This window comes from Pelodiscus sinensis, chromosome 7 (genome assembly GCF_052426305.1).
Source record: "Pelodiscus sinensis isolate ZL-2025 chromosome 7, ASM5242630v1, whole genome shotgun sequence".
Classification (NCBI taxonomy): Eukaryota; Metazoa; Chordata; order Testudines; family Trionychidae; genus Pelodiscus; species Pelodiscus sinensis.
Window position 1 is genome coordinate 72,153,797 of NC_143058.1, and position 26,806 is coordinate 72,180,602.

The 26,806-nt window shown below is 44.1% G+C and overlaps 1 protein-coding gene across 3 annotated transcripts in view; it reads left to right on the forward strand.

The window, feature by feature from the left end:
• Nucleotides 1-243: 243 nt before the first annotated feature.
• SLC39A10 (solute carrier family 39 member 10) overlaps nt 244-26,806 on the forward strand; it is a 57,549-nt gene continuing 30,986 nt past the window's right edge. Inside the window, exons 1-4 of one of the 3 annotated variants that reach the window (XM_075934218.2) lie at nt 244-455; nt 9,344-9,474; nt 22,681-23,739; nt 25,291-25,498. In XM_075934218.2, the coding sequence (XP_075790333.2) occupies nt 9,394-9,474; nt 22,681-23,739; nt 25,291-25,498 (1,348 nt within the window). In that variant the 5' untranslated portion in view covers nt 244-455; nt 9,344-9,393. Of the gene's footprint in view, nt 456-8,840; nt 8,976-9,343; nt 9,475-22,680; nt 23,740-25,290; nt 25,499-26,806 lie in introns of those variants that run through there. The other 2 variants (XM_075934219.2, XM_075934220.2) reach the window with 2 other exon arrangements.

The following is a 26,806-nucleotide window of genomic DNA, read 5'->3' on the forward strand; positions in this document are numbered from 1 at the left end:
CCCCGCCCCCAACTGCCGGACAGGGGCGGCGGGTCACTCCGCGCGGGCCCCTCAGGCGCGCCTGCCCCGGCCGCCCCTTGCCGCGAGCCCACAGCCCCACGCGGCGTTCAGTTCCCGGGCCCCATCCGGCTACGGAGCCAGACTGCGCATGCGCCTATTGCTCCGGCGATGAGCTCAGTCGCTGTGGGCGGGAGGGGGGGGAAAGAGTCGAGGAGCTCGTGCTACGCTGTTTACGTAGCAGGGCGGGGGGCGGGCTCCGCAATGGCGCTAGGCCGAGCCAAGAAGCTTCGCCTCGGCGCATGGGGCGTAGCTGGGTGAGTGCGCAGCGCGTGGCTGGCGCGGCGTAAGTGTGTTTGGCGAATGGCGTAGCGCGAGGGCCGCAGCGGAGCCGGGAGGAGGCGCCCCGGCGGTTTGGTACCGAGCGGAGAGGGAGATGCACACGGCACTCGAGTGAGGTAACTATAAAACCCCATTTGTTTACATTCCCTCCCCCACAACCGGCCGGCGCTGCCGAGAGGGCGGCGGCCGGGCCCCGGGCCGGCCGGGGGGAGGGGGGAGGTGCCACCCCTGCGCCGGCTGCGGAGCGGCATGCGAGGGGCAGCGGGGCGGCCGCCGCCTCCTCATCACGTGGCGGCAGCGGCGAGACCCCGCCGCAGTGAAGGGGCCGGGGGGGGGGAGGGGGTGTTGTTCCAGGGCGTCTGTTAACCCCAACTGCCGCTGGCCGCAGCGCCCCCCGGGGGGCCTGGCTGGGGGAGGGGTCCCTGGAAGCGGGAGCCGAGGTCGCCGCGCTGCTTTTGGGGCGCGGTTCTGGGAAGCGCCGGCCGGGGGCAAGGCCGCCAGATGCCCCATGGGGCTGCCCCCCCCTCCCTCCCCCAAGCGCTACAGCCGGCTCCCCCCAGGCTGTGGGTGGTCTGGGCTCCTCTCCCCCGGGCACGAGCGTGTGTTGGCCTCCAGCCCGTGCGCCCTGTTTGGCCTCAGCGCTGGGCGCAGACGGGAGTCCGCTGGAAACGTGCATCGGATTCACTACGCGTGGGGGGCAAGGTTATGTATTAAAATAATGTTAATAAACTAGTTTTGAAAGGACCAAACACGTCTGCTGCCGTAAAAGGGGAAGGCTTCATTAAGTCACAGTGGTACAGCTCCACACCTGCAACGAGTGTGCAAGAGGCACCAGTGGAGGGATCCTATGCAGCAGGCTCAGCTCCTCTCCCATAACACCTGGCCGAGGGCTAATCCTGTGCATAGGCCAAAACAATAGAAACTGCAGCGGTTTCATTGCATCTGGCCCAGTCTAGAACAGCAATGGAGGGGTCCCCCCCAGTCTAGAACAGCAATGGAGGGGTCCCCCCCAGTCTAGAACAGCAATGGAGGGGTCCCCCCAGTCTAGAACAGCAATGGAGGGGTCCCCCCCAGTCTAGAACAGATCCGCGCCCCTGAACAACACATGCCAACGCCTGTTCTGAAACACACGTGTGGGCCGGAGAACACCTCTCCTGGACCTAGCTACTGCCTCTGGGCAGTGAATTCAACGCCACGGCAGGAGCAGCTCTCCCATGGGCACAGAGCGCCCTCACTAATGCAGTACAGCTGTCTTAGTGCAATGTTTTAAGTGTAGACGTGTCTTAGCTTGCTGTGTATCTTAGGCCTTCCCAACCAGCCATCCTTATGCCTCATCTGCAGTATGTGTTGGAAGGATTGACCCTAAGGTACCTTCCTTAGAATGAGAGAGATTTCTCTCCCCCCCCCCCCTTCCTCAACTTTCACCAACTTAGAACGCTAAGTATCACATCTAGGTCATATTTATTTGGGGAGAATGATGAAGGTGGGTTGTGTATATGCTTTTCTGTTTAATAGTCTAGGTTTCCTCTGTTATTGGGGAAACTTCCTGTCGTGAAGTGCAGCTCAGGTAAAATGTGTAACTTTGGACAGAATTAGAAAAAAGAAAGATCTAACTCAGGGGTGTCCAAACTTTTTTCAAAGAGGGCCAGATTTGATGACGTGAACATGCGTGAGGGCCGACCATTTTGCCTGACATTCTTTGAACCATTAAAATTAAATGCAAATTAACTATTTTATGCAAAGTTTATTGCAAACGGCATACTTTTCATTTCGTCACATGGATGACAAATCTAAACAGGTGTTAAATCATTCTGCCTTTCATATCTGAAGGCCAGATGAAAAAAAAAATCCAAGAAGCTGAAATATATGTCAGGAACATTGTAAAGTACATTACATATTATTGGTAATAAAGGTTGTCTGTCAACTTTTAAGTTCAAAAAATATGAACAGGAACATAACACCAAGTATACATGTTGTCCAAATATATTTATAACTGATTTAGACCAACTGACATTAACTGAGATTTTACAATGTATTCATCTCAATACATATGGATTCGTTGGGGGCCATAAAAGATAGATATTGCCAAATTACCTGTGGGGCCGTATTAAACCGGAACATGGGCCGCAATTGGCCCGCGGGCCGGACTTTGGACATGCCTGATCTAACTGATACTTAGGTGGAGGTGAGGGAAATGTGGTTGGCCACTGTCTCAGAAAGCTGCAAAATCATCCAGCCATGAGGAATATACAGGAAAAGAAAAATAAGGTTAAGTTAATGGTGCAATTAAATACCCACAGCTAGCTCTCCTCCCCTCCACCTTGGGCTGCAACTCAAGCACAAGAAGAGCTGGGTGTGACTTGAAAGCTTGTCTCTCCCCAACAGGAGATGGCCCAATAAAATATACTGCCTCCCTCACCTTTTCTCTCTCATATTTTGGGACCCAGATGGCTTCAACTAAACTACCTAAAACTTTTAGAAAATGTTTAAAGGGAGTAAGTGGTTGAGCCTTTTGTTTGTCTTGCTATTTTCCAGCATATGAACTGGTTCTTCCTGAAGTGGTACTTCCTGTTAGTAAATCATGAGAAGCTGTATGGAATACAATTCTTAATAGTCTCTTCTTTCTGTTCCCTTGGTGATGTGTTTGTGTTTTTGGTTTTGGTCTTTTATCAGTCTCATCTATTTTGTGTCTGCCACTCTTTTCTCACCTCTCTTCCACAACTTGCCTATTCAGGTTAAGGTAGATAATAGATATAAACTTTTAGTTTCTAACACTACAAACACTACTCATTTAACATACATATTTTGATTTCTCCAGTAGATCACTATGCCATGTTTTTTGCCTCTCTGATAGCAGTAGTCTGGTATAAGCACTGAAGCATTCAGATTGGAGCATCTTCTTAGTGTTTAGAAATTGAGAAATAGTGGCACTTTCAAACTGATGAAAGTGGCTCAAGAGAAGAGGGTGTATGGCTTTTACATTAAAAAAAAGTTATTTTGGGAACTACAATGCAGAATAAGTGATGTGCTATAATATGATTAAAATATATAACATTACAGTTGTATAGGGAATATAGTCATTAGACTTTCAAAGAATTTTTTCTTATTAATAGGTTTTCCTTTGGCGACAGTAAGAGTTTGCCTAAGGAATGGGTTCTAATTTAAAGGATATAATAGTGTAGGGAGGTGGGATAGAGGAGAAATAAAGCACACCACTTTAATCCCAAAAAAGTGATGAATTAATTTTACATAATTGCTAGTGTGTGGAATATTAGTTTAAAAAGAATGCTAAAGTAAGAAAACTCTGTGAATCAATTAATTGGGTCATGAGAATTGTCAAAGAACAAATGTAGCTGGCGGGGTAGCACTTTCTCATTAACAAACTTGTTTTGAAATTTATTTTGGACAAAGACATGTAAGTATTATTGAATCGTAAGCCTTGTTGTTAGCACTTTAATTTGTGTTTAGCCTTCTTGGTCAAACAGTGCAACTACCTACTTTTAGAAGAGAGAGAAGAAGAAATCCTAAAAATTACATATTTTTCTGTTCACGAGCTGCTGCATTATCCCTCTAATCACCATCTGTCTGTATCCCAGCTTCTCTTTCCTTTTAACCCTACCCATTGTAAAGGAGGAACTCCTTTTCTCCCTTCCAGCCACTAGAAAAGAATGGTGAGTTTTAGACTATATCTATGCTATAGCTTATGTCGGCATAGCTTATGTCGGCATAATTTATATTGCTCGGGGTGTGTATAAATGACTCCTGGCAGTGACAAAATTTACACCAACATAATGCTTGGGTGCACGGCCTCATGTTGACAGGCCAATATAGCTTCTGCTATGGAGAGATGGGTTATATTATGGCAACAGCAATGGAAGTACTCTCTCATCAGCATAAAGCATCTTTACCACATAGTGTACCTGCAGCAGCACTGTATATGTAGACGTGCCCATAGTCTTTCTCCTGTTATCACTGAGGCTAACCTGTAACTTTCACTATGCTGCTTCTTGGAAAACTATGAACGTCAGTAGAGACTAGGGATGTTCCCCAGTACATTGTGTAAATGTCACTTCTAGAAATGTTAGCAGGTGCATGTTTACATGTGTGGGGGGGGGAGGGCTAGTGGGCGCCCTCCTCACCTCCCCCCTTCCCCGATAGAGGCGGCTCCATGGGAGCTGATATACATGGGGAACTATCTTTAAAGCGGCTTCCCACATGCACTAGCTCCTGCTTGCCCACCCCCTTCACTAGTGCTGCTGCCTCTCTGTCAGAGGCAGCAGCACAGGGACAGGAGAGTTGGCTCCATGGGAGCAGGTGCTCATGAGTAGCTGGCTTTTAAGCTAGCTTCCCTGAGCACTGGTTCCTACCTCTTCCCCCTCCCGCACATGCTGCTGCCTCTGTGGGAGGCAGCTCTGCAGGAGCTGGTACACAAGGGGAGCAGGCTTAAAAGCCGACTCTCCATGTATATCAGCTTCCCCCCTCCCCAGATGCATGTAGTCATTAGAATTAACAATAAACCCAGGTTTATCTGTTAATTTGTAATCGACTACACACTAACATCCCTAGTAGAAATAGTTGTCTGCCACTACGGGGAGTTCTTTTGGATGAAGGGAGTGGAACAGGCAGACTCCCAGAACAGTTTGTGACCAGCAGCAAAGTAAAGCCAACAAACCATTGTCAGTTTTATTGCTCCTTTTTAGAATGTTTCAGCTATTGTATATCTCAATGAGAAAATCTCCATGTTTGTTCATTGTGTAACTAATGGTTCTGCTTGCTTTCCGGGGGAAGCTTTTTACTGCCATTGGTGAGTGAGTGCCTTTTTTAGCTTGTATGCTTTAGATAACGACTGTTGTCATTTATATTGACCCTTGTACTGGGGATGTTAACTATAGGTTAATTGACTTAATTGAGTAGTCAATGGAATTTCCATGGACTACTCCATTAGTCAATGAGGGGGGGAGACCTCCAGGCTCTTACTACTTTTAAAGTGCAGATCCACAGTGGGGTTAGGTCCTGGGGGCAGTGCGAGCCAGCCAGTGTAGTGCGAGCGGTGCTGAATAGTCCTGGCTTGTGCTGCTCCTGGGACCTGTGGCTTTGCCTTCTCTGCCCTCGTCCTGCACGGTGGGAACAGTGCTGTGGGAACTGGCTTTTTTACTGGCTTCCCCAGTACTAGTTCCTGCTTTTCTCTCACTTGATGGCTCTGATCCAGAGGCAGCAAGGGGAGGGGGGAAGCAAGTAGTCATAGTCACTTGGCTAGTCTCTTACATCCCTAACTTGTACCTTCTTGACATTAAGAAATAAAATTTAAAAAATTATTAAAAACACATTAAACATTCACAAACTGGGAAAAACAGTTTGGGCAAGAGCTGTGTAAATCACCTGGTTAGTTCCTTATGTTCTGTCTCCATAAACATTCAGCTGTGAACTGCTCATAATGGGCAAAGTTTAAAATCTTCAAATAGTGGGGAGTCTTTTTTTATAATCGTCATCATTGATTTTTTTTGTTAATCTTGGTGTTCTGAAATCTAATGGTTATATTTTACTGAAAATTGATGAACGACTATAGCTATGTCCAAAATATCAGATTTAACTCACTCTATAAATATTTGAATGAATAGCCTTTTTTGTGCCTGCCTAATTTTTTTAAAAAAAATTATTAAAAATAAATTCCGGAGTTTAATTTATATAGAAGTTCAATTGCTTCGACAAAGGTTTGATGTCATAGTTTAGTGCAGAATTTCTTCAGACGGATTATAAACACTTCAAAACTAGAGATTTATTATAGAATCAGTGGGAGAATCTAACTACAGCTGCTAGCAAATGCTTCTGTAATAAAACATTTTGTCCAAATAGATTCTGTCACCCTGTGAATGTGAGGTGATCACCCAACTTGTAGTAGTTACGTAAACCAAACTCTGTTAACCTTTCATTTAGGGCTAAAGTGCCATGATCACTACTACATGGATTAAAATAATCGTATGAGTGCATGATAACGGGAAATGTAATCTGATGTACTGCAGATAATTGAAGACTATCTATAGATAGCTTTTCCCTTTATTAGATCTAATTGTTAGCAATGGTGCATGTAGTCACTTTTAATATTGATAGTCCAACCTATATGTAGCATAAAGAAAAAGTAATTTTGATTAATTTTATTTTAAGCATTTTTCAGAATGATCATACAAATAGAATGATCACATTCAGTTTGTGATTTTAAAAAGACTTGTTTTGTTTTGTGCGTAGCATTAGTGTGACATCTTAATGTTAGCTCATCATTTGAAGTGGAACCAAGTTGTGCTGTTTAATATTGTCTGGTCATAAAGTTGCTTAGAATGGTAGCAGTAAGTCCGTTCTATAGCTGTGAATGTAATAATTAGCAATCTTTTCTACAGAGCAAGTACATACATGTACCAGCTGTATTTTTTTCTATGAAGGTGGCTGGTCAGGATGTAAAAAGTACTTAAAAAATGTAACTAACTGCTAAAAATCCTAATGGATATTCCTGCCGTACCTGCTCCCAGGGAGGCTTTGCTGAATACAGTACTGAAGAGCCCACAGTGAAACTTCCCTGGGAGCTGCCGGCTCTGCTTCTGGGAAGGCTTCGCTGCGTGCTGTGCAGTATTCAGTGAAGCCTCCCTGGGAGTGGGTCCAGCAGGCTGCCACAATGAGACTGGCAATTGCTCCTGTTCCCAGGGAGCCAGCATCTAACTTGTGGCAGGGTGGGGGCTGGGCTGGGGCTGCTCCAGTTGGCCAGAGCAAACCTGCCTGCGGTGGGCCCCTTAGGGGCTGGAGCAGCCCCCTGCCCAGAGAAGGCAGGAAGCTGCTCCAGCCCCTACCAGTTAACCAGAATGCCTCACCCTTAACGGGTGAGGCTTATCGTTTAATTGGTTAACCATTTACGTTCCTAGTGGCTTGTAAGACAGTATGGAACAGTGCTATTTCCTCATTTCATACTGAATGCTAATTAAAGAAAAGAGCTTACTTCAGTGCTTAAACTGAGCACTCAGCATCTGGGTTTTAACAATTTTTTATAGCCTAAAACCCCTGTCTGTGAACTTACTCATGGAAGGTGCCGGATTGACAGTCATGGAAAGAGAATTGTTGTACTTATTGCTGCCTCAACTCACCTGAGCACTGATCTGTGGGGTACCACAGAGGCAAAAGGATAATTCAGAATCCTACTATACTGATTGTTGGCCTCTGCTTAACACTTAATTCATATGCTAGCTAGTTTCAGCTATGATGGCTGTTTGTTTTTTTCTAAAATACAGTTCACGTATGTATCATCCTGTACATCTCTGATATAGCAATTAAACTGGAGTCTTAATTCTGGAGTCCCACCAGGGGAAGGTTCTAGAGCCCCCGCTCGTCTCAGCCCAAAATTTTGTTGCAGTTTTAAGTCCCACAGGCCCAACTCAGCTGACCCAGTCCAGCCCCAGCTGTCAGTGAGTCTTACATTCCAATATAAACATACCTGTATGTCAAACACTTGTGGTCACTGCTAACCTGGGCTGCATTTGACATAGGCATTTAGAGAGGCTCTATATTCTGGATTATTAATTTGTCCTGTACTCTCATTTACTTTTCTGTAGCTTTGTTGAAGTGAATAGAATCTGTATGCATAGAGACTATGAAAAAATTAGTTGTTAATGATGTTGTGCCCTCAGTTAGCTTCTAAATGTTTGTGAATATATTGTACATTTGCTTATTTTGTTCATATTTACATAACACGGACTCTTTTACTTGGTTCTTTTATTGAGACTCATTAATATAGCATGAGGAGAATGTATATAAATTAAGATATACTTTTACTACTAGAATTCTTGGACAGTTAAGCATATACCTTCCTCATGATTATCTTAATTTTGTGCATTTCTGACTTGAAATATAAAAATTTGAAGTACCAATAGAAGTTCATTTTCTGTTTAGTGGATTCATGGCACAATCCTTATGTCAAATGACTTCACTGAGCACATGATATGTTTTAATAATGCAGAGAGGAATGTGTAACAGGGTTTATGATGCTTGGAATTAAGAAAAAGCGTGAATGCTCTTAGTGAGATGAGTTAAGGTAAAGGGACTTTTATGACTTTTTAAAATGATGGTAGTTATAGCTATTTATTGTGAAATATATTATTTAAATTGTGTTTTTATTTTGTATTTGTATAATTAAGTTTATGGTATAAAATGAAAGTATTACTCCAGAAGTAAGAAGTTATATTTAAATGATGTAAAAAATATTTTAGTTCATCTTCAAAAGACATTCTTTGACTCCTGGCACTCCTTTTTAGGATTTCCAGTGTCAAAGGGAAATGTTGATTTAACATTTTTCTTATAAGAGAACAAAAAATTGTGGTACTTTTAACCTTTGGACTGGAATGTTGGGTCATAAAGTAATGAAGCAATCATTTAGTAAGGGGAACTATTTTTTTGTATTGTGTGTGGATTTATTTTAAAGGAAGTGCTTTCTTGTTAATGCACATTAAAATTGAACTAGAAAAGAAGCACCATTGTGTTTTTGGAGTTAGACAACAAAATACTATTACATTTTCAACCTACTAATAAAATTGAAATATGAAAAGTGTCATTTCCTGAGTGTTTTGGGAGCGCCTAAAAAGGCATCTACAGAAATTTAGGTTAGTCTTTTACTGTTACTTGATTACTTGCTCTAAATTCACAATATAGGTTAGAAACTGCCTTGTGAGGTGGTGTTAATTGCATATTAGAACAAGACGATTCTTAATGGGAAATGAGACTTATTTCAGTTCAGGGTAGTAGCCATACACCTAGCTGTGTGTCAGATAAATATTATACAAATACACAAGTGTTGGAACACTTCTAGTATTGTTGCTTAATTTTGGTCAGCATCAGTTATGTAAACTTGTGCTTTTCGGTAGCTTCTAGTGGTGATGGGAAACTACTATGATGATCCCTCATTTTTATGCTTTTCACAAAGCACACTCTCAAACCCTACCTCTACATATGTTTTTTGGTTGGTGGATAGGCAGGCGGGCAGAGGGAGAAGAACATTTATATGTCTGAAGCCTTCAACAAATGCTTTCCTTTGACTGCATGGTAATGACCACAGTAGTACAGTATCCAAGAAATTTTCTCCTGCTACCATCTTTCTCGAAGGTAAACATTTTTTAATACTGAATTTATTTTATCTGTGTAGATGCATTTTGAATGATACAGAAAATATAAGCAGTTTAACTGAGTATTTCTTAATGAGATAGTAAAAGAACCTGAGTTTTTCTTTTCTCTATTACTTTGCATATGATGCACTGTTATGTTGGCTGATGGTATGATAATCAGCAAAACATGTGAAATTACTAAAAATAGTCCAACCTCAACATAATTATGTAGGGCATCACATTATGGGATTTTTCCTAAACTTGGAGTCAAAGTCCAATTGAGGACAAAGGTATCGGTAGCTAGACGTTTGCTGTTTCTATTCCATATACATGACCTCTGCAGAGGGACAAGTTATGATTTTAAGAGGGACAAATTGAGTGAATAGATAGCACAAAAAGTTAATGAAGTGCCTCTGTAATAGGCCGAGTAGAATAAAATAATCTGTTATGCATTTTAATACATATAGAAATCAGAAAAAATGGTGTGTTACACTCAGGAGCTGAGCACCACAGGGGACAATGTTAAGCATTTTTTTTATTCCAGTGAACATTGAGAGAGCTCAGCACTTCTCAGGGTCAGACTTACATTTAATAACTAAACTAAACTGTTGATGAATGTGGGCTTACATTAAGATTTTTTTATGGGTCACATTTGTTAGCATAAAGATTGAACACGGTGAAGTGATCTTAAATAAAAGAAAGTTGTCATCTGTTTTTATCATGATTTAAATTAGCAAAGCAGGAAACATTGATTTAAATAATCAATTTCAATCAAGTTTTACCTTTGTACTTTTTAATTATTTTCCTAAAGAAAGGAGTACTGAAACCTCCTACTTTTTATCTTAAGCTAAAATTCTTGCAAAATAAACTATTCCAACATTTTTAACTTTTAATTCCTCACACCCGCAAATCCATCTGCTGATGCACAGAATCCACATTTGCCATATAAAATAGCTAATTATGTGTACAAATACTAATTTGTGGATGTAAATGTTGCCGAGGCCTGTTGAAAATTTTGTTCTTTTATGGTAACTGGCTTTACTTTTAATCTTTAGAGGTAGAGTTGTCATCTCCGTCCGAGGCAGCAGCCTAGGGTGGCAGGTGGGAGCTGGCCCATGAGGGGAACTGGTTTAAAAACCAACTCCCTGTGCGTAGTTCAGCTCCCACTTGCCACCCTGCCCCATGCTGCTACCTCTGATACAGAGGCAGCAGCGCAGGTTGGCAGCAGCCACTGTATGCAGGGCACCCAAGCTCAGACCCTCTGCAGACAGGGGCTGCTGCCATGGACACAGGCTGCTCTGTGGGATGTGGAGCAGCCTCTGTCCGCAGCAAGTCTGAGCCTGCCGCAGACAGAGGCTGCTTCACAGCAGCCTTCTGTGCCCACCTCCTCCCTCCTGTGCTGATGCCTTTTGTAGAGGAGGCTCCGGCCTGTCCCCTTCCCCGCTGCCTCTGTAGGAGTCAGCAAAAGGGGGGACAGATGGGTCCATGGAGCCAGCACATGCAGAGAGCTGCTTTAAAAGCTGGCTCCTTGAGTGTTTCAGCTCCCACCTGCCCCCCCACCACCCTCTGCGCTGCTGCCTGTCTATCAGAGGCAGCAGCACAGGAGTAGTGGGGGGCACCGCCTCCCCCCTTTTTGCCTTTGATAGACAGCAAGGAGGGAGGATGCATGTAGTCAACGGAATTAACCGATAAGTCCGGGGTGTAGTCGTTTACTCGTTGACATCCCTAATGGAAAGTGAGGGGGCAGAGGGTGGAGGAATGTGAAAGGGAAGGACACAGAGAGTGGAGGGACGCAATACTGAGAGTGGCCATTGGGGGCAAGTGAAACACCCAGGGTATGTCTACACTGCCACCCTAGTTCGAACTAAGGTGGCTAATGTAAGCATTCAAACTTGCAAATGAAGCCCGGGATTTAAATATCCCGGGCTTCATTTGCAAGTTCGAATGCCTACATTAGCCACCCTAGTTTGAACTAGGGTGACAGTGTAGACATACCCCAAGAGAGTGGTCAGCTGCGCTAGGGCTTCAATGTCTTGCCTGATAGCACACTGGTAAGGAGCCCCCCTACCCCAGGAGAGCCTGCAGGCCTTGGGGGAGGGGGTGGGGGGGAGAGTGCTGCAGGAAGAAGCTTCGCCTCTCCCAGACAGCCTGAGGGCTGCAGAGGGACTATTGAGGGACAGCCCCCTGAGCCTCATCTTCCCCTCCCCCCCTGCAGGAAGGGTCAACCCCCGGACACTCATCCCTCCAGACAGCTTGCATTTTGCGGAGGTGTTGCTTCAGAGCCTCATCCACCCCCAGAGCCTCATCCACACGTCTCCCAGATAGGCTAGAGGGGGGCAGCAGCCTCCGGACCTGAAGGCGGCGGGTGGAGAGAGCAACTGGAGTGGGCAGCAGTCTCCGGATGCTGCTGCCCCCAGTCAGCCTGCATGCCCGGGGGGAGGGGGGGGAGGAGGAGGCTGCTGGGGGGTGTGGCAGTCTCCAGAGCCTCACTTGCCCAGACAGCCTGCAGACCATTGGCAGGGGAGGATGGCTCTGGAGCCTGGTTTTCCTCCCTCGCCCCCCAGACAACCTGAAGGCTGCAGGTGGGGGAGGGGAGGTGCAACTGGAAAGGCAGCAGTCTGTAGACACTGTCCCTCCTCATCCCTCAACAGCTTTGCAAGCCGTGGGGTGGAGGGTGCTGAAGGGGGCAGTAGCCTCCGGAGCCTGGTCTTCCCCAGACAGGTTGTAGGGTAGGGCATCTGGTGGAGAGGGGCTGCTGAGAGGGGATCACTGACCTGGACCCCGGGAGGAATCACTGCCATAGCAGTACCACCCTCACCGCCATGGGTGGCCCCAGCAAACCTCCCTGCCACCTCCCTGCCCCCTGTCCCGAGCCGCCTCCTCTGATTCCTGTACCTTCCACCTGCTTTAACTTAAGCATTCCCTCTCCCTACCATGAGCCCCCACACCCTAACCCTCTGCACTAAGCCACCTCCCCTCTCCCCCCTCAAACTCTCTCCCTAGCCTTCATTTTTGAAAAATAGTCATTTGAAATACAGTAACACACGTATATTTTTCATTTATTTTTCCAAAAATACAAATTCCTTCAGTTACAGACCCGAGCAATGCCAGGTACATCTGCTAGTATGCTGTATCTAATTATTTGAGCTGACAGAATTGTTATCTGGGTTTATTTAAGATCAGTTTTCTTGTGTGTTGTGAAGTATTTGGAATGCAGGGTGTCCCATTTTAATATTCTAAAATGTTCGTGGCATGTTTAGTTATGCAAATATGCTTCCTACATGCTCTAGGTTTTTATCAGATATTAATATAGAAAATACAGCTTTGGCACAATTAATTAGTGGCCTGTTCTTGCACAGTGCTCCTCCTCTTGAGTTGCAGGACGTCAAATGAATGAGCATTACATAAATCTGCAACCAGTTGCACTCGAAACAAGGAGTGCAGGAAATTCAAGGAGATGGGTGAGAAATAAGAGTAAAATCAGATAAAGATATATAAAATGAATAGTTTGATGCATTTGTGGAAAAAAAAATTTTGTAATGATATATCCAAAAGTTTGTATCATCAAAGACTTGATATACTAAACTAAAATGTAAGTTGACTCATTTTAAATTAATTTCCTATAATGCTTTTCAGTAGTACTGCATTTCTTTCTTTTCTTTAGAATAACTAGGCACCGGTGCACTAGGTGTTAATGGTTAACCGTTTCCACAGTGCTTTCTCTGTAAAGTCACAGTCGACTTAAAAAAAAAATCACACGTCTGCCAGACTTTCTACCAATGACTTCTATACCTGAAAAATAGAGAATACTTTTCTTCAGTTTGTTTGCTGTGTGCATTTATTTAACATCACTCTTTATGCAAAGAACTTAGCTGACAGAAGAAAAATTTAATGTCTTACTTTTATAGTCCATTTAAGAACATTTCAAAATCTTTGTTAATTTGGTATATAATTGTAAATTTTATTTAAAATGAATATTAAGAAAGGTATCTTTTCTGTAAACTTCAATTTGCTTTTTAATAGAAAAATGCTTTCCTGCTGATAGCTACTTATCCTAGTTATTTGTGCCTGTATTTCCTTTTAGACAGCTATTTATAACAAATTTATGTTTACTGTGACATCTAGGAACTGAATTATAAATAAGGTACTTGAAGAATCCTATACTGAACAAGTTAGAACCACATCCCACAAGACACAACTCAGGTGTTATTTCAATACAAAACTCTAGGAGGATGAGCCTACTTTATGGGGGATGCTTAGCACATTATCACTTGTTACATTCCTGTACTCCAGTATAGGTAGTGTTGGAAATAAAATTTGATTTCCTTCTGAACCTATTTTAGTTCGTCTGCCTGAATCACAGGTTGTTTGCAGTCACTGTTAATACTGTATTAATGTTGATATGAAATAATATATTTGTTTTGGAAGAACTCAGAGACTTGGACTGAAACTCCTTGTTGAGCTGATCTGTCTCCTCGCCTACTCTCTCCCACTTCTTCCTCCCCCCACAACCTTGTAACTTTGTACTCTTGAGGAGATTTCTGTGCACTTGTCAGTTTTTCCCTGTTGGAATAAACTGTGTGCATCCCTCTGAAATGGGTTAGAATTTATGCATACTTCATACATGATTCTTGTGTACAGGGATTTGAAAAGGTAACTGGTAAACCAGTGACCTGGTGCCCAGGAGCATCCCCCCCTCCTGTGCAGTCCACTGGGGGTGGAGGGCTGCTCCTGCTCCACAGCTTCTCCTCCCCTGCCTTCCCCCCCCCCCCCCCCAAATTGTGGGCTGCTCCAGCCAGGCTGTAGTAGTCCCTCTCCTGGGATCTCGCTTAGTTGGTTAACCAGTTAACTGATTAAACAGGATTTTATGTTCCTAATTGTGGGGGTGTATAAAAGCTGGAATCTGAGCATATTTTCTTTGATAAAAATGGGGCCTGATGATAAAACTAAAATAATTTAAAAGAATTTGAGAGCTGCTGCTGTAAATAGACTGAAAACTTGGAACACAAGAGGCATGGTCTAATGCTTGGGATTATGTGAGCTCCTCTTTTCTATGTATTGAGATGCTTATGTACTATTATAAAGAAATAGTACACACACATACACACTTTGGGAGGAGTCGTTTGTTTTTCAGTTGAGTACTTATCTTGGTTTTAAATAATTTTATGGTTAATGCCTGGTGCTGGACTTCAGAAATGAAGCAGATTGACTGGGTGATTTGGTAAACTAGTATCAGCATCATGTTATGATCACAGGTCACTTAAACAGTTTATCTTCTCAAAAAAAGATACCAGTGAATACTAACCACGGCAGTTAGAGCTGCATTACTTAACATTTCAGAGTAATGTATTACTAGCACTGAATGTGATAGTCACATGAAAAAGATCACAAGTCTGGGGAAAGGATTATGGTCATGTTGTAGACATGAATTTCCTTGTAGGAATATGTTAGTCTTGATTACATTTTAAGTAGGGATAGTTTTCATGTCACTTTGTGCTTTAATAGAGAGCCTGGCTCTGATTTGTAAACAAGAAAAAGATTCTAATCACAAAGAGCATTCCACATTAATAGACTCAAACATGCTATCTTTTGTTAGATGTTTTTGTCAAGCATTTTGAAAACATTTGTTGTGGGTTTGAGGGTTTTTATTTTTGCAAGACTCCAACTTGAGCAGAATGTGATTGCCTGCATCTTCCACAGGTTGGGCACAAATGAGAGGCATCCTCCGTCACTCCATTGGCTTTTTGTCTGTCTTTGCTGCCTGTTCAAGGATCTAATCTGCAGATTTAACAGGTCTTGTTAAAGGGATTGAGCCAGATCTTCAATTAGGCTATGCTGATTTACAGCAACTGAAGTCAGTGGATTTATGCTGGTTTATTTTAGCTGAATAAGTTGCCCAGTCAAATGGACTTGTACTTCTCTGGCTCAATGCAGATTATAAAGTCAAAAATAAAAGCATGAGAGATCCAGAGATAAAACTTTGTTAGTTAAAGGGCTTCAATTGTGAAATAAGTTTCTAAAGGAAATCACAATAATACAAAAAGTGGACCACCTTTTAAAACAGTGGTCTCCAACCTTTGTACACCCAAGATCACTTTTTAAAGGTTAGGGCAAGCCAGGATCTACCTCATCCCCTTCCTGAGACCTCACCCCTTTCTTGAGGCCCTGCCTTCTCCAAATCTTTCTAAGGACTACGCGTTGCTAATGGAAACACCATTAATTATATAATTACACCCAAGCCATTTTGCTAGTGCTGCAGGTGGGGAGAATGGTTTAATTTAAATTATTAAACACAACAAGCGTTATCTTTCTCATGTTAGTTTATCAAACTTCATTTTAAATAAAGTAAAATATTATATCCAACACACAAGATTTCAGTGTTTTCTTTATTTATGGGAGGGGCGGGAAACCTCTTTCAGTCTGTGGCCACTGACCAACAGAAAAATCAGGTGAGGACCACACAAGTGAGAAGCAAAAAAACTCCTCTCAAAACCTCACTGATGTGGCCCCCAACTGAGACACCTCGCTCCTTTGGCATTCCAGTCCCCAAGGGGTGAGGGGAAGGGGCAGGGAGGACTGAGCTTCAGGGCTTCCCATAGGCCATATTTACTTTTCTGGTGTTCCAGAGTTAGTGGACTTTGTGGACCTACTTAGGCTCTAGGGTGGGAACAAAAATGAGGGGCTCAATGTGTGGGACACAGCTGCCAGCGAGTGGGATAAGGATGCAGGATATGGGTGGGAGGTGGGGTGCAGGGTCTGGAAGGGAGTTTAGTGGCATAAGAGGGTGTGGGGTAGGGATACGAGAGTGAGTTTGGGGGCAGGAGAGGATTGGGGCAGAAAGGGTGAGAATGGAGTCAAATAGCTAGTTGGGGAAGGAGGCAAAGAAGTGGGGAGTAAAGGAAAAGTGCAGCTTCTGCAAAGTAAAATTATATTCCCCCCCCCCCCCCGTCTTCCCTCTGCTCCAGCCTTGCTCCCCTCAGCCCCATGATTCCCCCTGGCCTGATCCCCTGTATCACCTCATGCCCCTCAGAGCAACTCCTGCCCCCTCCCATCCTGCTCCCACATCCTCCCTCGCCCGGCTCCACATCCCTCTGCCCCTTGTGCACTCACCAGCAGCAGGGGGTGAGGAGGAAGGGGACAAAGTCTCTTCCTTGCAGAGCTTCCCATAAACAGAGAGGGCAGAAAGTCATGGAAGCCTGCTAGAGGCATCACTTTTTCCCAGCATGCTAATCTGAGAAGGAGCTTGAACTAGGGATGTGAATGGTTACCGGTTCTGTGGTAGGCCTCACCCCTTACTGGATGATGCTTATCGGGAGACAGTTAACTGGTTACCGGGAAGCAGTCCCCCGCTGTGACCTGTGGCAGGCAGAAGACTGCTCTAGCTCCAACAGCCTGCCTGCCTGCGCAGCTAGTGGCTTGTGCTGGGCTTGGGAGGCAGCAGGCAGCCCCATTCCCAGTGTGAGGGATGGGAGCCAGGGTTGGGAAGCATTATGATAATCAGGGCTCGACAAATCACTGAATCTACTTGCCCATGGTGAGTAGATTTCAGCTGGTCGCCCCGTTCACTGGCAGCGTGTGCGTGTGCAATGCAGGTTTTGCTCATGTGCAGTGCGGGGCTGGCAAGTATGTTTCACCGCTGTTTGTCAAGCCCTGATGATGATCATAGATGAGGCTTTCCGGGACACTGTAGAAGTGTTCCACCTCCAGTCAGACAGCCCCTGAAAGGAAAACATGGTCCCATAGTTGGGACCCTCCTTCCAGAGGATGATGTGGTATCCTCCCACACTGAGTATACCTCACCGAGGGAGGGAACTCCAGTCATTAGGAAAAGATAAAGGATTGGGTCATTAGAAACCTAGATAGCTGGGTTTGCGATGATCAGGAGAAACGTACAGTGCCTTGACTGCTTGGCGCAAGGGTTGCGGATCTCTCAAGATATCTGTATAGACTTGTGTGTAGTGCTGGGAAGGAGCCAGCAGTCATAGTACATGTAGCTACATAGGGAAGGAGGGGATTAAGGTCCTGGAAACCAAATTTAGGCTGCTAGGAAAGAGATTGAAATCCAGGATCTCAATGGTAACATTCTCTGAAATGCTTCCAGTTCCACGCGCCGGGTCACGTAAGTAGGCAGAACTGCAGGGTTTCAATGCATAGATGAGACGATGATGTAGGGAGGAGGAATTTAGACTTATTAGAAACTGGGGGCACTTTTGGGATGGGGGGAGCTGTACAGGAAGAATGAGCTCTCCTTAAACCAAAAAGGAACCAGATTGCTGGCACTTAGGTTAAAAACTGCTCTACAACCTTTTTAATATTAAGGGCTGGGGGAAAACCGAGCACATGGATTGATCAGAGACATCTCTTAGGGGAGTCTATTAATAGAGATTCCCTATGTTCTAGTAAGGAGAAGAGGCTGGAAGATAATAAAATACGGGTAATATTAGATGCGAAATAGTCAAATGAAAAAGTGTGTCATTCAGACACATCAGAAAATGGCAGATAGCTAAATGGTGACAAATTTTTAAAGTGCTTATACACAAACACTAGAAATCTAAATAAGATGGGTGAACTACATACAGTGCCTCATACTTAAGGAGGATATTTATATGATAGGTATCACAGAAATTTGGTGGAATGAGGGCAATCAATGGAACAGTCATACCCAGGTACAAAATGTATTGGAAGGACAGAACAGGTTGTGCTGGTGGGGGAGTGGCACTATACATGAAAGAAAATGTAGAATCAAATGAAGTAAAAATCTTAAATGAGCCAAAATGTTCCATAGAATCTCTATGGATAGTAAGTCCATGCTCTAATAATAATAATAATTAATAATATAGCAATTGGGATAGATTACTGACCACCTGACCCAGGCTAGTTAAAGTGACTATGAAATGCTAAGGGAGAATAGAGAGGCTGTTATTAACAGGACCAGTCCCAATTAAATCATCTTACTCAGGGCTTTGTCAAGCAGAGACTTAATAACCTCAAGGGATGGAGACTTCACCACCTTCCTAGGTAACCCATTCCAGTGATTCTCCTCCCTCCTACTGAAATAGTTTTCCCTGATACCCAACCTAGACCTTCCCCATTGCAACTTGAGACCATTGCTCCTCATTCTGTCATCTGTCACCACTGGGAACAGCCTCTCTTCATCCTCTTTGGAACCCCCTTTCAGGTAGTTGAAGGCTGCTGTCAATCCCCTCCTTCCCCCTTCCTTACTCTTCTGTGGGCTACATAAGCTCAAACCCTTTTGCCTCTCCTCATAAGTCATGTGCTCCAGCCCCCAAATAATTTTTGTTGCCCTCTTATGGACTCTCTCCACTGAACCCACATTCCTTCTGTAATGGAGGCCCATAATTGGATGCAATACTCCAGATGTCTCCTTACCAATGCCGAATAAAGGGGAATAATCACTTCTCGATTTTCTGGCAATACTCCTCCTAATGCACCCCAATATGCACTTAGCCTTCTTGGCTACAAGGGCACACTATGGGCTTATATCCAGCATCTCGTTTACTGTAATCCCCACATTCTTTTCTGCAAAACTGCTGTTTAGCCAGTCGGTCTCTAGCCGGGTCTCTTCCCTCCCAAGTCCTCGTTAAACCTCATTAGATTTCTTTTGGCTCAATCCTCCAATTTGTCTAGGTCACTCTGGACCCTATAGCTATCTCTCCCCCTAGCCTAGTGTCATCCACAGACTTGCTGGGAGTGCACCTCCTCCTTCTTCACTGAGCGGGAGCCTATCCCTGGCTTCCAGCCCAGCCAGCGCATGCACACAGGGATCTGCCGCCACCCAGTTGTGCTTAGCTATGGAAGCTGGCTCGGGAACTCCCGGCGGGGTGGCTGGGGCTGAGCAGGGGCTGCCACTACCCAGGTGGCTGGGGTGGAGTGAGGGGACAAAGGTGGGAGAAGCCCTCTGAGCCGGAGTCAGCGTTCCGCCGCTTTCAGCCCAGCCTCTCCCTGGCTTGGTTCCCTCTTTCTCTCGCGCTTCTTGCCCCCTTCTTCCCTTTTCCTTCCATTCTTCTCCATCTCCCCCGGTTCCCTTATTACGTGTATGCAGATGCAATGTACAATAACATGTGACTGCTTAAAATTAATGAATATTCTAATATGTGAATAAATTAATTGCCACAACAAATATGCAGCTATTGTTATACCGATCGCCAAACATTTTTGAATGAGTTTCCCAGTCCATAGTATAAAAAGGTTGGAAACCACTGAAGTAGTCGATACAAATTGTATCAACTACACGATTACCCAGTTACCTGCCTATTAACATTCTTAATTCAGACCTATGTGAAAACTGTCCGTCTTATTGACAGATCTGATCTCTTCATTAAATTCATCTGAGTGTGGGGATGGGGTGAGAAAACAGATTGTTCCCCTCTCTGGGCTGCTGGAGGTGGCTCTGGATTGACCAGATTACTAAAAAGTTGACAGGCATTTGATTAAATAAAATAACGTATCATTCTAGACAGGTAATGGAGTAGTTGTTTTATAAAAATCCAACTATATTATGAAGTTTTTACCAAAAATTTTAGTAGAACCAAGATTTGGAATCCCTTTCTGGTGCAGGAGCATCTTTCTCACACATTTACTTCAAATCCAATGGTTGTAGGTATCCTTTGGTTGTATGTAGACTGGCATTATGTAAGAATTTTTACTTCTAAACCTAAAGCTACTGGGAGCCCTTGAGAGGCTAAATCTTCAGCTTTTTTGGTTAATGCAGATGAAGGTGTGGTAAGAATGAGCTTTTACAGAAAATTCTGTGAAAATCACATCCATGCTCTGCAGAAGAATATCAGAAGAATATCTTCGGTGTTTGCTGCGTTGTGCCATCTGGCAGGTCTTGTCTTTATGCTCTGCTACTAGTTGATGGAAAGTGCAATCTTCAAGACTCCTGCCCACCAAACTCCTTCTGTGGGCATGGAAGCTTCCAGTACTACTTTGATGTTTTGCCTTATTCTAAGAAAAGAAGATAAGAGAAGATCTGGGAAGTGAGTTATAGCTCACGATCTCTTATGCCCTAATATATAAGTGTGCGTGTGTCTGTCTGAGATTCTGTTTGTTTGTTCAAGAACTTCTCCTAAATAGTATAAGCTAGGGCCACCAAATTTGGTCTTCCCCTAACTTAAAGCAAGGTCAGGTTTTGGTTGTGCCAGGACAACCAGAAGCCCTGGTGAAAGGACTGATTTCCATATAATGGAAAGGGAGGGACTGCTGTTCCAAGGGATGCAATAAGAGAGTAGCCACTAGGGGCAGCGAGCCCATAGGGGAGAGCTATCCTGCAGTATCCACTGGGGGGCAGCCATATCACCAAGGGAGTAGCCAGCAGCTCTGGGGCTCTGCCATCTTGCTTGCCAGCGCACCAAGTAAGTAGCCCCCATACTCCAAACCTTTTCCCCCTTCCTGGCCCTTGGCAACAGCACCAAAGGAGAGGAGAGGCCCCGGTGTCCAGGGGAGGAGTGGAAGAGATAAAAGGCCCCTGACAGCCGGAGGAAGGGCCAGGGGAGGAAAAAGGTCCCTGGCAGCCTGGGGAGGGATCTTGGGGGGGTAGGTCTGTGCTGGACGGGACCCCCCCTCCTGAGCCTCTCCTCACTGTCCAATCCTCTGTCACACACCCCTCCACCTGCAGCCTCTGGCACTGCTCCACTCATTTCCCAGACCCTTCCCTGTCTCTTGTACCCCCAGCTCCCTGCCATGAAGGACCCAGGCAACACCAGGTAAGTCTTCTAGAACCCTAACACATTTGTTAATCTTTGAAGTGCCACTGGATAGGATTTTGCTGAAACAGACTATAACATGGCTACACCTCTGAGAGAAGGTCAGTTACTCTAATCTATATCAAGGACCCATTTCTTCATAATCAGGAATGTTTCAAAGCTTTGTATATAAAATGTCACATCTTACTGGGACCCTTGTCTCCAGAACTTCTGTGTTAGTGCTACAAGGTACATACCAAGGTTTACTAAGACCACTTGGCTAATTTACTCTGTGGGCACCATTAGCTACAATTATCACTCTGCTTATATACAGTAAAACTCTGGTCTGGCATCTGGTGGTCCGGCACCATCAGGAACCCGGAAGTGCTCCGGGCAGCCAGACCATTGGAGCTGCTCTGCCCCCAGCTTCCCCTATTCAGCCGCTGCTAAAACTGACCAGCGGCTGAATCGGGGAAGCCGGGGGCAGAGCAGCTGGAGTGCCGCCGGGTAGGTCCTGTAGCGCTGCCCCTCGGGGCTGCGGGACCAACCCGGCAGCACCCCAGCTGTCCCCGCTTCAGCCACTGCTCTGCCCCGGCTTCCTGGAATCAGCCGCTGGTCAGTTTCAACAGCAGCTGAATCAGAACTGACCAGCGGCTGAGTCCAGGAAGCCCGGGGCAGAGCAGCTCTGCCTCGGGCTTCCTGGAGTCAGCCGCTGGTCAGTTTCAGCAGCGGCTAACTTGGGGACACCTGGGGTAGAGCAGCTGGGGTGCTGCCGGGTTGGTCCAGAAGTGCCGCACCTCGGTGCTGTGGGACCAACCCAGCAGCCCCCCAGCTGCTCTGCCCCAGGCGTCCCCGATTCAGCCGCTGCTGGTCATTTTCAGCAGCGGCTGAATCAGGGACGCCTGGGGCAGAGTCGGACTATCGGAAGGGGGGAGGGCTATGAGGGGTCTGTGGTGGCATCCACCCCACCCCAGACCCCTCATAGCCCCCCCTTCCGATAGTCAGGCATATCTGATAATCCAGCACCCCCTGGGTCCTAAAGGTGCCGTATTATTGGAAGTTTACTGTACATCTTTTATCTTTCTGCTGGTGGGGACTGCATGTATTCTCATAAATGACAGTGAAACATATCCTGAAATGGAAGGTGCTATGGTATAGAGGTGCACTCATACGTTTCCTAAAATACTATTTTTGTTGTTTTCTGTTATTTAAATGCAAATATTTTTTTCTTGAAATGTCATCACTATGTGAATGTTATAAAGACATTGACTTCCTGCTGTATGTTAATTTTTTAAGGAGCCTATATGAGCAGAGGCTTTTTCTAGAAAATGCTAGAGAATATAGAGTTTGTGGGTTCTTTTGGTTGATTGGTTTTAGTTCATAATTGTATTGATTTAAAGCTTTTTTTTAACCAGAGGTTTACATACAGGTACAGAGATGGTTGCATTGGAAATACTTAAATAGCTTTTTATTTTAAGTGTTTTCTTTTGTATTTCTCATAGGAAACCGAGATGAAGGTACACATACACACAAAATTTTGCCTCATTTGTTTGCTGACATTTGTCTTTCATCAGTGCAACCATTGCCATGACCATGGTCCTGAAGAGAGCCATGGACACAACCATAATGACTATCAGATCTCAGAGGCACCATATCTCCAGAATGAAGGAGCAGAATCTGCACCAAGTAAATTTTCAGTGCTGGAAGCTGAAAATGTACAAAAATACTACATTGAAAAACTTTTTGATCGTTATGGTCAAAATGGAAGATTGTCGTTTTTTGGTCTTGAAAAACTGCTAATAAACCTTGGTCTTGGAGAGTTAAAAGTAGTGGAGATTAATCATGAGGATATTGGTCATGATCACGTTTCCCACTTGGATGCCTTAGAGGTACAAGAAGGAAAACATTCTCATTCTCATAACCATTCTCATTCTCATAGCCACTCAGGTCCAGAAAACCAAACTGTGAATGGCATATCTTCAAAGAGAAACAATAAATGTGACCCGGAGAGAGAGACAATAGAGTCATCTGTGAAACCTGCCAGTAAACGTGTTCGTGACAACAATCATCACCACTACCATCAGCATCATCATTCTGACCATAATGGTACTCATCATTCTCATAATGATTCAGTCAGTCAGAATGAACATGGAGAGCCAAGCCATGAACCTTCAACAGAGACCAACACTACCCAAGAACAACCTGAGAGAAAATCACGGAAACCTAAGAAGAGACGAAAGGGAAAGAAAAGTGAGATATCAGTAGATACTGCCCTAGATTTTTCTCAAGACCATGATTCAGGTGATCAATATGAGCACAATCATGTTCATAAACATGATCATGTACATGATGCAGCCCACTCACATGTTCATATTCAACAACACGATAATGACCAAACCACTGGTCATGGACACCAAGATCCTAATCCTGGTAATGAGGATGGCCATCGCCATACCAGTAAACGTGAAGCTCCTCATAAACAAATTAGTGTAAGAAAACATGCTATCTTTTCAACACATAGTCACAAGGATCACAGTGAGGATGAACATCAACGAGAAGAGGTGAGTGTAAACCAGAACTGGTATATACAAAATTGTGAAGTTATGACACCATAAGAGTACTCATAGATAAAACTAGTACAGGTTGGACCTTCCTGGTAAAGCATCCTCTGGACTGACCAGTCCTGAACAAGAGAATTTGCTGGATTTTGGGGGGGGGGGGAGAGAGAAGAGAAGGGGGAGTCCCCAGCTACCGGCACCCCAGCCTCTTCTGCCCCTCTCTCCTGCTGGCTCCTTTTCAGGACAGGCACCCTTGCCTCTAGCCCACCTGGGTGGCTGGCCAGGCCGGCCTCCTACTTCCAGCGTAGCCCAGCTCTCGTCCAACCCCAGTGCTGTGGGCTGGTTCCAGCGCCCTGGCTGGGGCTGCTGTGGATGCCCATCCCCACTGTTGGGGACTGGCTTCCAGTGCCCTAATTCAGATTGCTGCACAGCCAGGGGCCAGACCCTGCTGCCCTTGGGTTTTGTCTGGGTCTCTGTTCCAGGAACATACATGGTTCTGTTGCACCACAGATGTTGCCAGACCAAAGAGTCTCCATTTAGGGAGGTAGAATCTGTACTAATGTGTATGACTGTTACACAGGATCGAGGTAACAATATAAAAACACTAAGAAGTTTACCACTGTAGTTTTAGCTTCCCTCCATGATTTTCCATAGTCAGGTTTGTCTTTAGTTTGTATCTTCTCTGTCTCGATGTGTTCATGAGATGCTTCAAATATCCTAAATCTTCATGCTAAGTATGTTGAATTTCACGTATTTATAATTATTTTTTCTTTCACAAATTTCATAAATATCTTTTAACAGATTTTGCGGCTTTTCATGAATTTCTTACAGCTTTAGTGATTTTCAAAGACATTTTTGACATTGAAAAACATCTATATCTCTTCAGTGTGTCCCCATTTTTAATCTTTATGGTCATAAATTATGATGAAGTAAAGCAGATATATCACTAATTGCATTTCAGCTTCTATACTATGTACAGTATAGTTCCCTCTTCACACATTTTCCTATTTTTGCTTCCGTATGTCTCTCCAAAGCTATTCTCATCCATTTCCATTAATCCTCAGTGTTAATATTTCTCCCTTAACTCTCTGAAAAAGGACAGTGTATTTTATTGATAGAAAGTACTAAACGGAACAATGCAATATGGACTGTATAATCAATTTTAGGATTACATTTAAAATGAAAATACCAAACATGTGCAGCAAGGAGATGAGGAGAAATGATGGGATTCTTATTTCAGGGTTATGTTCTCTCTTCATGGCAGGCATTGTTTGTACTGCTGCTTTTCATAGATATTCCCATGTATTTTCAGTGATCTCAGTTAAATTCTGCTGAACATTGTAGGCTGTATATTCGTTATAGTTTTACAACCTGTTTTTTGCCCTGGTTTACTATATATCTATTTCTCAAATGTGATATGTTATTGGTCAACATTTGTCCGTTTGCTGTGCAAACCTTAATAATTCAACCCCCTTTTTTTTTGTTTTCTACAGCTGTATATTATTCAATGAAATCACTACTACATGTTTAATTTGTTGCATAAATTGCTTGCAGTGTTTAAATGTCACTCAGCTCCTGCGGTACTATGGTCTTGGAACCAACTCTCCAATATCTCCTGACTTGTTTACGTACATGTGCCCTGCGTTGCTATATCAGATTGACAGAAGACTTTGTATTGAGCATTATGATCATTTGCTGGTTGAGGACTTGAAGAAAGATAAAAGTGCAGCAGCTACAAATAAGGATAAAATAGGTGCATCAGGTAAGATAGTATAAGCTTTTAAAGAATTTTTTTGATTCTATGGTAATACAAATAAAATAGTGCCTATAAACCGCAGTCATAAACTAGGACCTCATTGTCCTAAGTGCTGTACAAACTCAGAAAAAAGACAAGTCTACATAGATAAATCAGTGGGTTTAGAAATTATTAATGTTTTGTTTCATTTTAATATTAATTCATATGTAAATTTCAGAGAAGAATGGTTGAGACAAGTTCTTTACTAATGCAGGGTGACCAAGCCAAACTGTAATGGACTCCATTTCTAGCTCTCACCCCATCTCCTCAGGTCTGTGCCCTGAGTTCTTCCAACAGGCCTGTCCTCCTTTCAATTATCTGATGTCTTGTTCTCCAGTTCAGTTCACATCAAACCTGCTGGGGTTTCCTCTTTTTCGGTGGTATTTGTTCAGTACTTGGGGCTTCCCTTTGTCATGCTAGGCTCTGTGGATTTGGATTGATTTGAGCCAGTTCTGTAACGACTCAGATAGTGAGGACACATCAGTGCACCAGTTGTCTTCTGTGGTGTTCCAATGTTAACACTTTTGTATCCACATCGTAGCAATGCAGAGGGAAACTGATACATGTTTTAGAGGGAGTACACATGCTACTGTTTTGCAAAAACAATGAGGAATCCTGTGACACCTTAAAGACTAACAAATGTATGTAGGCATAAACTTTTGTGGGCTGAAACCCACTTCATCAGATGCATACAGTGAAATATTCAGTTTGGCAGGGATATATACACACATGCAAAGATGGGAATGTTACATTCCTATTGCATGGCCAGTGCTAACAAGGCTAATTCAGTCAGCTGATAAGAAGGTGAGATTACCAAAGGGAGGGGAAAATACTTTTTGTAGCTAGCTAGCGATTCCCAGTCTCTAGTCAAACAGACAGTCTGGTTTGAAGAGTTGCCTAGAAGTCTCCAAATGCCACTGGCTATTATCTACAATTCCCAGGTAAAACCTTTGCAGCACATCATCAAGGATCTACAGTCTAACCTAGATAATAATCGGGAAGAGGTCAGTCCTCCCTTAGAGACAACCTGACAGAGATACACCAACTACACCTCACACAACAGAAGCACTGACCTAGGAACCAGTCCCCACAACAAACCCCATTACCAACTCTGTTCACATGCCTATCCTTGTGACACCATCATACCATCAGGGGCTTGTTCATCTACACATCTAATGTGATATTTGCCATCACGTGCCAGCAATGCTCCTCTGCCGTTTACATTAGCCAAACTGGACTATCTCTACGCAAAAGTATAAATGGAGACCAATCAGA